Genomic DNA, 12702 nt, shown 5'->3' with positions numbered 1-12702 from the left:
CTATTAAAATACAAAATTAGCTGGTCGTGGTGGCAGGCTCCTATAATCCCAGCTACTCAGGAGGCTGACGCAGGAGAATCGTTTGAACCTGGGAGGTGAAGGTTGAGTGAACTGAGGTCATACCATTGCACTCCAGCCTTGGGGAAAGGGCGACTCCACCTCAAAAAAAAAAAAAAAAAAAAAAAAAAAAAAAGGCTGGCGCGGTGGCTGACGCCTGTAATGCCATCACTTTGGGAGGCCGAGGTGGGCAGATCACGCGGTCAAGAGATGGAGACCATCCTGGCCAACATGGTGAAACTCCGTCTCTACTAAAATACAAAAATTAGCTGGGCATGGTGACGCATGCCTGTAGTCCCAGCTACTTGGGAGCAGTAAGGTCATCTGGTGTAACTAGACACCTGGTAGCTAATTAGAGAGGTCGCAGAGGACCTGATCGTGCTTTCTAGAAAGCGGTGGCTGAAGGTCTGTGAGAGGGATACCTCCGAAGACTGTCTCCAGGGTTGGTGGGAGTGGACAGAACCTGGGTGGAGAGAAAGGAACTCCTGGGACTACAAGTGAGGCTTGGGGGCCTCACTTCGAGAAGACCACAGGCCCGGTGATGACTCAGGAGTTTCGGCTGCAGCTTCGGGAGGCGGATCAGGACACCTCTGCCCCCAAATCTGCTGGACTTTAGGAGAGTCTATGGGCATGTCCTGGGCAGGGTCCTGCCCCACCTCTACCACCCAATCTCTGGGACTTCGGATCCTCTGGGAAGAATGCGTGTATGTGTGCGTGTGGCCAGGCGCTTGCTAGGAGTGTGTGGTTCGAGACCCCAAATCCTCCCATCAGCAGGCCCCCGAAAGTCTACAGGATGGCGGCAGAGGCGGGAGGGCATTTTCAGCACCGGAGGACGGACAGCACCCACGCGGAGAAGAGGAGTGGTAGATGGGAGGAGGAGTCAGCATCCTGGGGCTTGCTGGGCCGCTCTGTCCCTGATAGGTCCAGCCTCCCATCACCACCTCCGGAGCTGCAGGGGCTCCGTTCCAGGACTGGGTGAAGTGTGGGGGACAGAGGAGGAAAACATGCCCAGAGAGGGAGGGACAGGGGCCTCGAAGGGCAGGGCTTGGTCGAAACTGGACGGCCCTATTCCCTCCTGGAGTACGTCCCACTAGGGAAGCTTCGTTCCTGACTCCGGCCGCAAGTCTCCTCTCTTCTCCCTGGTGTAGTCGTGGCAGTGTGCGTCAAGTGCCTCACCGCGCAGGCGCGGAAATAATTCTCGCCCACCTTCTCCCTTAACCCTTCTATTGGGTGTTCCCACCCTGAACTGGCAAGCGCGTTATCCAATCCCAGGTACCAGAAGTCTCTCCGCCTGCCCCCCAACCCGGATGTTACCTTCTGCCGAATCCGCTCAGTCCAGAGCCCGTCAGTAGCCAATTGGGAGAGGGGAGAGGCGAGCCGGCGCCACCGTTGAGCCAATGACAGGCGCGGGGCGATGACGCCACGCGGTCGCGACCGGCGGGGCGGGGGACGTGTAGCGCGGCCCGGTGGCCTCGGTCGGTACCCCGGGCGCGTAGCAGCTGCTTTATTAGTATTCGCACCCACGAGGCGGCGCAGCGGGCCCTTGGGGAGAGCGAGCGTCGCTGCCATGGCTTATCACTCGGGCTACGGAGCCCACGGTGCGTGGGGCGCGGGCGGGCGGGGCGCCGCGCGGCCGGTGCGGGGAGAGTCGGCGGCGCGGCCCGCTCACCCCGAGGGATATAGCAAGTGGGACCTCTGCCCAGGGCGGGGGTGTCACTCGGGTTCCTGCCCCTCGCGACGCTGCCACGCGTCCCGGACTTCGCCCTCTCGGCCCAGACCTGAGACCGGGCTGTGGTAGCACAGCTGGGAGTCCCATGCCGGAATCGGGGGCAAACGGAGTCCGTCTCCGCCTCCAGAAACTGCTTTGACTGTTGTAAGCCTGGCGGGATCCCTGAGCACTGTCCAGGGATTCTGGGTAGCCAGCTGTCGCCTCTCCCCGCTTTGTTCACGCTAGGATGCCTTCCCAGTTATTTTCACCTGGCAAACTTCTACTCACTGTGTCTCAGTTCAGAGGTCACTTTCCTTGAGAGGCCTCTAGAAACCCCAATGGACAACCACTGCCTCAGCTCTTCCTTTACCTACATTTAGCAACGTATTTCTCGCGAAGGATCCCTCATCAAAATTCTTTCTCAGTTAGCTCCCCCTCACCCAGCTTGGGGTCCCCTCACTGATTGTGCCTGCAAGACCCGTGCAGGGCCGTCCAGCCAGGGAGGGGGCCGTGGTTTGGGCTCATGCTTGGTATTTCTGTCACCTACTCTGATCTCTCCAAACCCACAGGCTCCAAGCACAGGGCCCGGGTAGCTCCGGATCCCCCTCCCCTCTTCGAGGACACAAGCGGTGGTTATTCCAGCCAGCCCGGGGGATACCCAGCCCCAGGAGCAGACGTGGCCTTCAGTGTCAACCACTTGCTTGGGGACCCAATGGCCAATGTGGCTATGGCCTATGGCAGCTCCATTGCATCCCATGGGAAGGACATGGTGCACAAGGAGGTGTGGCCTGCCCCCAGGGCACGGGTGGCAGAATTTTTGGCTAGGGCTGGGCATCTCCGGATTCCACCCGATTCCTCACAGTGCTCTCAGGGAAGGAGCACGCAGAGGGGCACCCTGTGGCCTGGAATGCAGCTTGCCCACAGCCTCCTCTCTCCCCTCCCAGCTGCACCGTTTTGTGTCTGTGAACAAACTGAAGTATTTTTTTGCTGTGGACTCAGCCTATGTGGCCAAGAAGCTAGGGCTGCTGGTCTTCCCCTACACACACCAGGTGAGCTTCCTACCAAAGGAACTGGTGGGCCTTCCTCATCCTGCCCCGGTGTGCCCTCCAGACCTCAACCCCCTTCTCTCTTTTCTCTTCTTCCCCTCCTGATGTGGCTGCTGCTGCCACTGCCAGAACTGGGAAGTGCAGTACAGTCGTGATGTGCCTCTTCCCCCCCGGCAAGACCTCAACGCCCCTGACCTCTATATCCCCAGTGAGTCTCTGACCTGGGCCGGGGAACGTGGCGGGGACTTGTGCCTTGAGGGATGAATGGGAAGAATGGGATGAATGGTGCTACCGAGTCAGCACCTGCTCTTGGTGCTGTATGTGTGGCAGCTGCAAGACACCAGGGAGGTAGTGCAGGGTGACCTGTACCGAGGTTCCCGGATGTGCCTTCAGTGTCTCCAGGACACCCTTTTGAGATCTTCCTGTCTCTTGATTTGGACTATGTCCCTCCACAGCCTGGAGCTCTGGGTTTAAGCCTGGCTTTGCAGCTTCCAGCTGTCGGACTTCGGGCTGGTTATTAGTAAAACAGGACTAATATAGTCCCTACCCCAAAGGGTTGTGGGAGAGATTCAGTGAGGTGATACTGGCTCTACACCTCACCTGGCACACAGGAAGGACATAGGAAATGAAGGACATTATTATTACTTGTCCTCCAAGGCGTGCTGTCATCCCTTCGTGGTGGCTCCCTTCTGGGTTCCCACAGCTGCCTGTCTACATGGCATTTTTCAGGCTGCCCACATTTGCAGCTGACTCTTTTCTGTCCTGTTGGCTGCACAGGGTTAGGACCATTGTAGACGCTCACGGGGAATGAGTGTGCGGGGGCCAGCCCAGAGGAGCTTCCAGTGAGGGCAGCCAGTGGGACTGAGGGCAGGCAGCCAGCCTCGGTGTGCTGGGCAGGGTTCTTCCCTCCTTCATCCTGTTTACCTGTCGCAGCCACCATTTAAGGCATCCCTGTTTTACATGTTGAAGCCAAGCCTCAGAGGAACTCAGTATCGTTGAGGCCTTAGAGTTGACAGGTGGCAGAGCTGATTTTCTGACTCTAGACACTCCCCTCTGGGGGTCACATCAGTGCTTTTTTTTTCCCCCTCCTTTTGAGACAGGATCTCACTCTGTCACCAGACTTGAGTACAGTGGTGTGATTTTGGCTCACTCACTGCAACCTCTGCCTCAGGCTCAGACAGCACTTCCCGCCTCAGCCTCCTGAGTAGCTGGGACTACAGGCTGTGGGTGCACGCCACCACGCCCAGCTAATTTTCGTATTTTTAGTAGAGACAGGGTTTTGCCATGTTGCCCAGCTGGTCTTCAGCTCCTGGGCTCAAGTAATCTGCCTGCGTTGGCCTCCCAAAGTGCTGGGGTTATAGGTGTGAGCCACTGTGCCCAGCCAGTTCTAGTGCTGCTTTAAGTGGGGCAGAGGACAGAACTGAGCTGGAACTGCTGCTGAAGCCCGGCTCTCACTGGCTCTGAGCTTTTGTGCGTACTGCTCCAAGTTAAACCTGGGGTTCCCTGCATTGCTGGGCAGCCAGAGCCCCAGCCCCAGCCAGTGCCGAGGGCCAGACTTAGAATTGCTGACTAAGGTGAGATCACTTCCATGGCCCCGGACTCTAGGGACAGCATGGGTGTCCACTGAACCTGCATTCTGTTCTTGTCAGAAATCAGTTTGGTCCCTGTCTGGGCGGAACAATGGCCTTGGCCTGTGATCCGGTTTCTGAGATGCAGCAGAAACCGATGAGCTTTCCAACACAGGGGCAGGAAAGGAGGTGGCTTGTGGTCCTGGAAGAGTCAGGTGGATTTACACGGCGGGAGAGGCGGCTGGGAAACAGGCATCCCAGGCAGGGCATTTGGGAGCAGAGTGTGGAGGTCAGGCCGTGCTGGGCTGTGCAGGGAAGGAAGTATGGGGCAAAGATGGGTGTGCCAGCAGCCCCGAATGCCTAGTAGGGCAGCTCTGGTTGAGGAAGCCAGGCTGATGGCATCCCTGTGGCACTTGGCAGCGATGGCCTTCATCACCTACGTGCTCCTGGCTGGGATGGCACTGGGCATTCAGAAAAGGTCAGTGTCAACCCCCTCCCTCACCCTCCCCTCCCTGTGAGCTTCTCCCCACCTCCCTAGGGCATATGTGGTGGTTCCCGCCCACCCTTTGTTGCCCCAGCCTCTCACCCTCACCCCTGCCTCAGGATGCCTGGCTCTGAGATGCCCCTCCTTCGGCACAGGTTCTCCCCGGAGGTGCTGGGCCTGTGTGCAAGCACAGCACTGGTGTGGGTGGTGTTGGAGGTGCTGGCCCTGCTCCTGGGCCTCTACCTGGCCACCGTGCGCAGTGACCTGAGCACCTTTCACCTGCTGGCCTACAGTGGCTACAAATATGTGGGGTGAGCACCTGTGGGCCAAGGGGAGGTGGCCTTGGGTCTGGGCCTGTATAGCTGTAGCCTTGAACCATGACCCTGGTCATGTTTCGGTCCCTGGTAACCTCTAGCACTGCTCTGTTAACGGGGACCAGCTGTCTCCAGCAGTCTCCTGAAGACCCGAGTGCCATGCAGAGGTTGGGGAGGTGTTGAGAGTCACCCTGCAAGAGTCATGGGGAAAGGAAGGGGTCTCAGATCCAGGTCCTGGGGCTGAGTCCTGGGCCTTCCACATCTCTTTTGGGTCTGGGTTCCTGTGGGGACAGATTGAGAGTAAAAGGTGCTGGTGGGAGGTGGGGTCTAGCTGGGCTCTGGTTGTTGGGGGTAGGGCCAATCCCAGGCCTGGACCCCTGGGGGTCAGCAGCACTCTCCTCCTTCCACCCCAGAATGATCCTCAGTGTGCTCACAGGGCTGCTGTTTGGCAGCGATGGCTACTACGTGGCGCTGGCCTGGACCTCGTCGGCGCTCATGTACTTCATTGTGAGTCTGGTGCATCCCCCATCCCCTGCCTTCACTTGGGGGCAAACCTCCTCCTCCTGCCTAGGCTTCAGCTCTCCTTTCCTCCAGGTGCGCTCTTTTCGGACAGCAGCCCTGGGCCCCGACAGTGTGGGGGGCCCTGTCCCCCGGCAGCATCTCCAGCTCTACCTGACTCTGGGAGCTGCAGCCTTCCAGCCCCTCATCATATACTGGCTGACCTTCCACCTGGTCCGGTGACCCCTGGCTCCACATGGCACTGAGTTTTTCATTCATTGAAGATTTGATTTCCTTGACTTTGTCTGACCCTTGTTCCTGGGGCCTGATGGGGAGGTACATACCTCTGGGCCTCTGCATTGCCCAAGGGGCTGGGCTTGGGGCTGTCTAGAAAGAAGGTGGACCCAGGGAGGGCTTCATGACTTTGGTGACCTTGCTACTTTCAGCAGCCTCAGATGGGAAAGAGAAGATGGAAGGAGGCTGCTGAGGGAACCCAGAAGGCCTCTGATCCCCCTGGGCAGTGGGCGGGGAGGGCTTCAGCAGGGTCTGTGAGCTAGTAGGATGAGATGAGCCAGGCTGAGGATTCAGCTTAGGGCTGTCCCCTATACAGTCCCCTGAACCAGCCCCCATCTCCTCTTCAAGCTTTCCAGGAACAGAACTGGGGCCCATATATTTGCAGTAGTTTATTCATGTTTTGTCACAAATGGCCGGGGAGGGGGTGCCGGACTCCTCCAGGCGACATAGAAAATAGGTCCAAGAGACAAGGTGGGCTGAGTTTGGGGCAAATGGAGACAGGGCTGGAGAAAGAGCCTGGGGGAGAGGGGAGGGCAGACTAGGGGTGGGGCTGCCCCCCTGCTGAGCCTGCTCATTCCTGGTGTGGGTACCCCCCCACCTGCAGGGGGAGCCTCAGGGTGGGGGTGGAGGGGGGTGGCCCAGAATTTCCAGGGTCAAGCTCTGCCCCTTGGCAGGGCCCAAGTTTACCCCGAAATGGACAAGGCTGGAGGTCCTGCCCCTTCCAGGACTGACTGCCATGCCCACAGGCTGGCAGGGGAGCCCCTGCCCCTAGAGCTCTGCCCAGCCGCTCTAGTCCAAGGGGGAGGGCTCTGAAGGCGGGGGGGGGGCCCGCAGCAGCAGTTTGGGGTGTGGAGAGGCTGGGGGCACCAGTGCCCCCTCCCTCCCCAGGGCTGAGGCCTCTGCGGCCAAGGGGCAGGGCTGGGGGTGCACAGGCGTCCGGTCCGTTCTGGGCTTACTCCCTGGCCGGCTTCCCCCTTAGAAACTCACCAATGTATAAACCATACTGTGGGAAGATGAATCAGTGAGCCTAGTGTGTGTGGCTGCACACACACAGCCACCCAGCTGCCCACCTGGCCCCACCCTGGGCTGCCCTCAGCCCTCAAGGGCAAAGGGCAGGAATTTGGGGTTGGAAGCATGATGCCAGGACATCCCTGAGTTCCGACTACAGTGGGCAGGGCCTCACCTGTACAGGTAATAGAAGAAGGAGAGCAGGTAGAAGGCAAGTTTGCACCAGGACTCCTTCTGGCAGTAGTTGAGGATGTCAGCATTCATGATGGAGACCGCATCATACATGACCTCGGAGCCATCTGCAGGACGGTGGAAGTACCTGGGGCAGACAGGGGCTTGAGTCTGCTATCAGGGCTCCCACCCCCATCCTGCCCCTGTTCTCCGTCTCAGCCTCCCCAAGGCAGCTGCTACCCTCACCTCCAGAGGTGGTAGAAGAGGAGGGGGATGTTGAGGCCCAGGGTCACCCACTCTGCTGCACACAGAAACATCAGACAGAAGAGGCCGTGGATGGAGTATTCTGGGACCACCAGCTGGGGGATTGAGGGTGAGAGGTCAGCCTCTTGGCGCTAGGACAGACCCAAGCTTCAAGGGCACAGAGAGGAGCTGGGGTTTGGAGGTGCCCACCCACCGTGACCTCTGGGGACTAAAAGGCTTTTGGCTTCCCACTCCCTCCCAAGTAGCAGAGTGGATCAGACAGGCCCAAAGAGGAGGAAGGCCTGCTTCTGGGCCACAGTGGGGGCAGCGCTGCGCTAGGAGCCTCTTGCCCCTAGCCCTGACACTGACCTTTCTCAGGAGGCAGCAGATGCGTTCGATGTTTTTTAAACGCTCGCGCTGTTGGGGGAAGGAAAAGGCCGCGATGGGGGAGGCAGAGAAGCAGGTACTGGAGCGGCTCCCACCGCCCTGCATGTGGCCGCCAGGGGGCGCCAGAACGGTCTCTGCGGCACAGTCGGCGCGGCCGGGAAGCAGCCGCGCCGTCCCCATGGCGACCGTCACCATGGAGGGGCCTTCACCCGCGTCTCCATGGCAACGGCCCAGAGCCTGGCAACAGCCGCCCCGCCAGGAGGAACTCAGCCCTGAGCCCGCGCCAGGTGTTGCTGGGGGCGGAGACAGAGAGGAAGGGGCAAGGCGGTCGGCTCCCCCACCCCACCCCACCCCCATCTGCCCGTCTCCCACCCCCAGCCCAGACAGATGGAAAGACAGACGGACGGACACACCTCGGCACAGCACATGTATCACTTACTGCCCGCGCAGGGTTCCCCTGGTCGATGGGGTTCTTGAAGTCGGTCCGCAGCTCGTCAAAGGCTATGATCTGGGGAGACGGCGGGTGCCCGTCAGGGTTGGGGCTGCAGTTTATGGCATCCCCCCAAGTCCTTCCGTGGGATGGGAGTTTACACAAGAGGACCGGGCCAGGTGGAGCTTGTTGCAAAGGTGGAGAAACAAGGCCCAGGGAGGGGCAGGGCCTGGTCCAAGGTCATCACAACAGTCTAGAGGGAACCCTAGCATCTGCATGCACAGTTCAGGTCCATGTCCACTACACCCACTTCCAAAACATCCCAAGACATGGCCTCGTGTCTACCTTGCCGGGTCTGGCCCTGTGCTGAGCACTGGAGCTCCAGAGGCTGGGGACACAGCCCCTGCCCAGGAGGAACCCAGGCCCAGAGGGATGACTACATTCCAGGTGATCAGGGTTTGGGGTAGAGGGAGGACCAGGAGTGGGCGCTTAACTCTGTGTGCAGGGTGATGGAATGCAGGCTCGACTAGGAGTAGGTGTTGGTGAGCAAAAGGGGGCAGTGCAGTCCAAGCAGCAGAAGGTACAATGGCAGAAGGGTGAGACATTCAGGAGGCTTCAGGTTTCATGGGGCTGGCAGGACAGTGCCATGGTGGAAGAGGAGCTGGAAAGTCCAGCAGAGTCAGACATGGGCACCCTGTGAGGCCAGACCAGGAGTGTGGACTTTAACAAAAAAATATAGGGGGCACATTGAAGGGAACACAGCAGCACAGTGGGGTGGTCACGTCCATGTCTTAGGATTGGTCCATGTCTCAGGATTAGTGGGGCAGGGAATCCAAGCTTGCTAACAGCCACAGCTGAGATCTCAGTGGTGCTTCTGCTGGCAGGTATGTGGATTAACTCATTTAATGCTTGTGACAACCTAATAATGACTTAGGTACTAGTTTTATTTTCATGTTTTGCAGATGAGGAAGCTGAGATAGGTTAAGTGACTTTTCCAAGGCCACATGGCTGGTTAGTGGCAAACCAGGATTCTAACCCAGTGTAACTCCAGAGTTAAAATTCCTAACCACTGTGTCATACTCAGGCCAGACCCTCAAGAAGACAGTTTGGAGGGTTGGGAGCAGGGCTGGCGGTGGTCTGAGTAAGTAGAGTTGTAGTGGAGACGGAAGGTATGCATGGGATTATACAGCTCTTTTGGAGCCCGACTCCAGAGGGTTCGAATGGCCGTGAAGCGAAGGGAGAAGCCTAAGGTGCCTTCAGGTGTTGGGAGTGTCTGGCAGATGGTAGTGTCATTACAGGTGGAAACTCTCCAGGGGAGCAAGTGTTTGATGAGATGATGGGATGGGCCTGGGAGGAGCTGACAGGTGACTTGGGGAAAATGGGCTGACAAGAGGAGCCTGCTGGGGTCCCCTCCCATCAGCTCCAGCCCTAGGATGAAACAGCAGGCCCACCACCCCCAGGCATCCCAGGCCCCAGACGGCACAGAGAGAAAGAACATGGGCTTCCTGGAGGGAGCTGGGGCCATCTGGACCACCCCACCCCAGCTCCCCATTGACTCTGGGCAGCCGCCACTTGGCACACACAGCGACAGGGTCCACAGGGAGCAGAAGGGTGCTGTCTGTGCCCCAGAGCTGGCACCACCAGCAGGCAGCAGGCGTCGCGCCTCCCACCCCACCCCCAGACTGCCTGGCGCTGACTCAGCCCCCCGAACAAACAATCCCCCACGGTGACAGCTGACACACGTCACTCACTACCAGGGTTGCCTAGCAACCACTGGGGCCTGGGCTGAGGGTCTGGAGTGGGATCTGGGGTCCTGCCCTGTAAGATTCTAGTTCTTAGCAGCTGCGGACAGAGGACCACACCTCCTATCCCCTACACCCAGCCGGCCGCACTAGGCATCTGATGTGCACGGGTCCACTTTGCCAGCAAGGAACCAGACTTGGGACAAATGTCTTGCTAAGATCGTCCAGCTAAATGGTTGTGTGGACACAGTGCCTCACACAAGCGCTCAATCAATATCTGTTGAATGAACAAAGACATTTCTTCAAAGCTTGGGCCTTTCAACCCAGCCTGGGCACTGCACAAGGGCAAGGCCTGGGTTTCATTCCTCCTTGAACTCCTCAAAGCCACCCAGAGGCTCATCTTTGGGAAGCATCAATGTAGGTGTGGTGGATGGAAAACTGCTGAGAATCCCCTGCGGACAGGGACACCACAGGGGCTATGGGAAGCCCCCAAAAAGGGGCTCCTTGAATTTCAGAAGCCCTCCCAGAGCTGGTCAACTGTGGCCCCCAGCTCCCTCCAGTTCTTAGAACCCTAGCCCTCCTGCCTCCACCCCACAGAAAGAAAAATAGAGTAACTCAGGGTGGTGGGGGAGGGAGGAAAGACAAAGCAACCAAGACCCAGAGAGAGGGCAGAGCCGGGCCATGGAGTGACAGGGCTGAAGCTAGGGTACGTGCAGAGGTGCCTGTGCGGGCTCACTCCTCATGCAGTAGGGGTTCGGTCAGTACATGGAATCCCGATGTCAAATAGCAAGGCGGCAGGGGATGGCAAAGAGAAAGCAGAGGGAACCATGGAGCAAGGCGGCAGGTCCCAGGAAGAGAAAGGAGAGAGGAAGTGGGGAGCCTGGGAAAGAAGCAGGTGAGGCACCAGGAAGAAAGAGAGAAGAGCTAAGGGAAATGAGATGGAGGGGTAAGAGGACCCCCGAAAAGGAATGACAGTCAGGGAGGTGTGCGCGGGAGGTGTGAGCAGAGGATGCCGATCTGAGCTGGCCTGGGCCGAGCTGGGCAGGATATTACAGAGAGAGGCACAGGGTTTGGGTGGGGGTGGGGAGGGAGGGCAGTAAAGTGGGCCCAGGGGCCCCCAATGCTGAGCTGGAGGCTGATGGATAGTTCAGTAGTGAGGGGAAAGGAGCCAGGCAGAGGAGGCCCTGGAGGAGAGCCAGGGAGAAGGGGAGGCAGAGGGAGCCTGGGAGAAGTGATGGGTCGGATGCAGGATGAGGAATGGACATTTTGAAGAACCAGGTGTGGCTAGGCCAGAGTGAGGGACAGACCAAGGGGAATGTGAGACAAAAGGGAAGCGGGGCAGGAAGAGGAGGGAAGCTGGAAAATGGAGAGGAAACCTGGGAGGCTGGGAAGCCCCCAACAGGAGGGGTAGGGAAACCCAAGGTGAGCCGGTGGTGAGGGCTAGGTCTCTGGGAGCTTATGAGAGCCAACTGCTGCTTGGTCAGGAAGGGGGCTGGGAAGGCAAAGGGTTAATGGGCTCTGAGATCTGCGGGTCCTGTAAACAGATGCAGTTGCCATAGCAACCGGCTCCATCACGCTGGCTGGAAAAACCCACAAGGGGGGGGCAGCAGACAGACAAACTGCCCGACGGACTAATGGAGGCGGCTGGATGGTAGGGGGGTGTACATAGAAGATAAAGGATCAAAAATTCCTGAATTCCACCCCCACCCCACGGGCTGCATGGGGCAGAGGAGGGGGTTAGAGGAGGGGGTCAGGGACCGACTGACACACACACACAGACAGGCGGGGGCGGCGGAGGAAGGGGGGGCCCCAGGAAGAAAGCCGACCATCGGGGGTGTTAATGGGGGCGAAGCCGACCAGCCGATGGTTGGGGGATAGCAAAGAGGGGGCGCCAAGTTTCCCCGGGGCTCTGATACCACCCGCCTTGGGCCCCTCCCGCTCCGCGTGCCCCCTGCCCCCCACCCCGCCCCCAGCCCCATCCCGGCCTTACGTGCCAGATGACAAAGAAGATGAGGGAGGCGCACAGCACCAGGGTGAGCATGTAGCAGAACGCGGCGAAGGTGAACGCCATGGCCCCCGCGCCGGGCGGCGGCCCGGGGGGCGCCAGCGCGGGGCCCGGGCGCAAGGGGACGCCCCCCGGCCCGCGCTTAGGGCCGGCAGGGCATGGCCCGTGGGGCTCGGGGGAAGCGGGCGACGCGGCCGGGACCGGGGCCGCGGGGCCGTGGGGGACGCGGGGCGCGGGCCGGTGGACTCGGGGGGCGCGTCCGCTGCCGGCTGCCCGGGCCCAGATCGCTCATCCTGCGATCCCTCGCCCGCGGCTCCCTCGCTCTCCAGCCCGCGAAGCCGGCGGGGCGGAGCTGGGGGCGGGGCCGCCGCGCGAGCGGCCTCGGGCGGGGCTGGGTCTCCGCGCGCCCCCCGTCGGCCCGCGCGCCACCCCCAGCCCCGACGAGCCAGCGGTCGTCCACTCTCTGGACCGCGTAGACGCAGCCGCTACCCGACACCCCGCCCGCGTCGGCACTCCAGCCACCGGCACTGCCGCACTGGGCCCCCCTTTGGGCGGGCGCTCAGAGCAAAAGGCTGAAGTGCAAGGCACTTGTCACTGTCGGAGGCAGTGGGCACAAGCTCCTGGCCGGGACCCACAGAGAAGCCAGGACAGGGGCTGAATGGGTGCAGCGGCGTTTGGGGGGGACCCTGAAGGAGGTCGGGTCAGGTGCAGTGGGGGCCCCCTCGATGGCCGCCCGACCCCACACCT

The 12702-nt window shown here is 60.1% G+C and overlaps 2 protein-coding genes across 3 annotated transcripts; one reads left to right on the top strand and one right to left on the bottom strand.

Moving 5' to 3' along the window:
* Positions 1–1483: 1483 nt before the first annotated feature.
* YIF1A (Yip1 interacting factor homolog A, membrane trafficking protein) lies at positions 1484–5974 on the top strand. Its single transcript, XM_002755556.6, has 8 exons — positions 1484–1655; positions 2335–2546; positions 2710–2814; positions 2941–3019; positions 4800–4857; positions 5019–5174; positions 5591–5684; positions 5772–5974. Exons 1-8 carry the CDS (start codon positions 1625–1627, stop codon positions 5916–5918), a joined length of 882 nt encoding a protein of 293 aa, XP_002755602.2. The 5' UTR covers positions 1484–1624; the 3' UTR covers positions 5919–5974.
* A 371-nt stretch (positions 5975–6345) lies between these two features.
* Positions 6346–12289, bottom strand: CNIH2 (cornichon family AMPA receptor auxiliary protein 2). Of its 2 annotated transcripts, XM_035263382.3 has the most exons (7): positions 11941–12078; positions 8703–8902; positions 8218–8286; positions 7761–7808; positions 7395–7507; positions 7153–7296; positions 6346–6972 (listed from the first exon to the last, which is right to left on the bottom strand). In XM_035263382.3, the coding sequence occupies exons 2-7, from the start codon at positions 8811–8813 to the stop codon at positions 6945–6947; spliced, it is 513 nt and encodes a 170-aa protein (XP_035119273.1). In that variant the 5' UTR covers positions 8814–8902; positions 11941–12078; the 3' UTR covers positions 6346–6944. The 2 variants fall into 2 exon arrangements, with proteins under 2 accessions (XP_035119273.1, XP_035119274.1); XM_035263383.3 differs by lacking the exon at positions 8703–8902 and having other exon boundaries at positions 11941–12289.
* Positions 12290–12702: the final 413 nt, after the last annotated feature.

This window comes from Callithrix jacchus, chromosome 10 (genome assembly GCF_049354715.1).
Source record: "Callithrix jacchus isolate 240 chromosome 10, calJac240_pri, whole genome shotgun sequence".
Lineage (NCBI taxonomy): Eukaryota > Metazoa > Chordata > Mammalia > Primates > Cebidae > Callithrix > Callithrix jacchus.
The sequence above is the reverse complement of the archived record's forward strand: the minus strand, read 5'-3'. Positions and strand labels throughout refer to the sequence as shown.

Bases quoted from the DNA above. Each gene is read 5' to 3' on its own strand.
- CNIH2 (XM_035263382.3), bottom strand. From the start codon at position 8,813: ATGTCTCACCCTTCTGCCATTGTACCTTCTGCTGCTTGGACTGCACTG. The intron at 7,809-8,217 runs GTAAGTGATACA...TTCCCCCAACAG, and splicing joins AGGGGAACCCTGCGCGGGCA to CGCGAGCGTTTAAAAAACAT. The intron at 7,508-7,760 runs GTCAGTGTCAGG...TCAATCCCCCAG, and splicing joins TCTGCTGCCTCCTGAGAAAG to CTGGTGGTCCCAGAATACTC.
- YIF1A (XM_002755556.6), top strand. From the start codon at position 1,625: ATGGCTTATCACTCGGGCTACGGAGCCCACG. The intron at 5,175-5,590 runs GTGAGCACCTGT...CTTCCACCCCAG, and splicing joins AGTGGCTACAAATATGTGGG to AATGATCCTCAGTGTGCTCA. The intron at 5,685-5,771 runs GTGAGTCTGGTG...CCTTTCCTCCAG, and splicing joins CGGCGCTCATGTACTTCATT to GTGCGCTCTTTTCGGACAGC.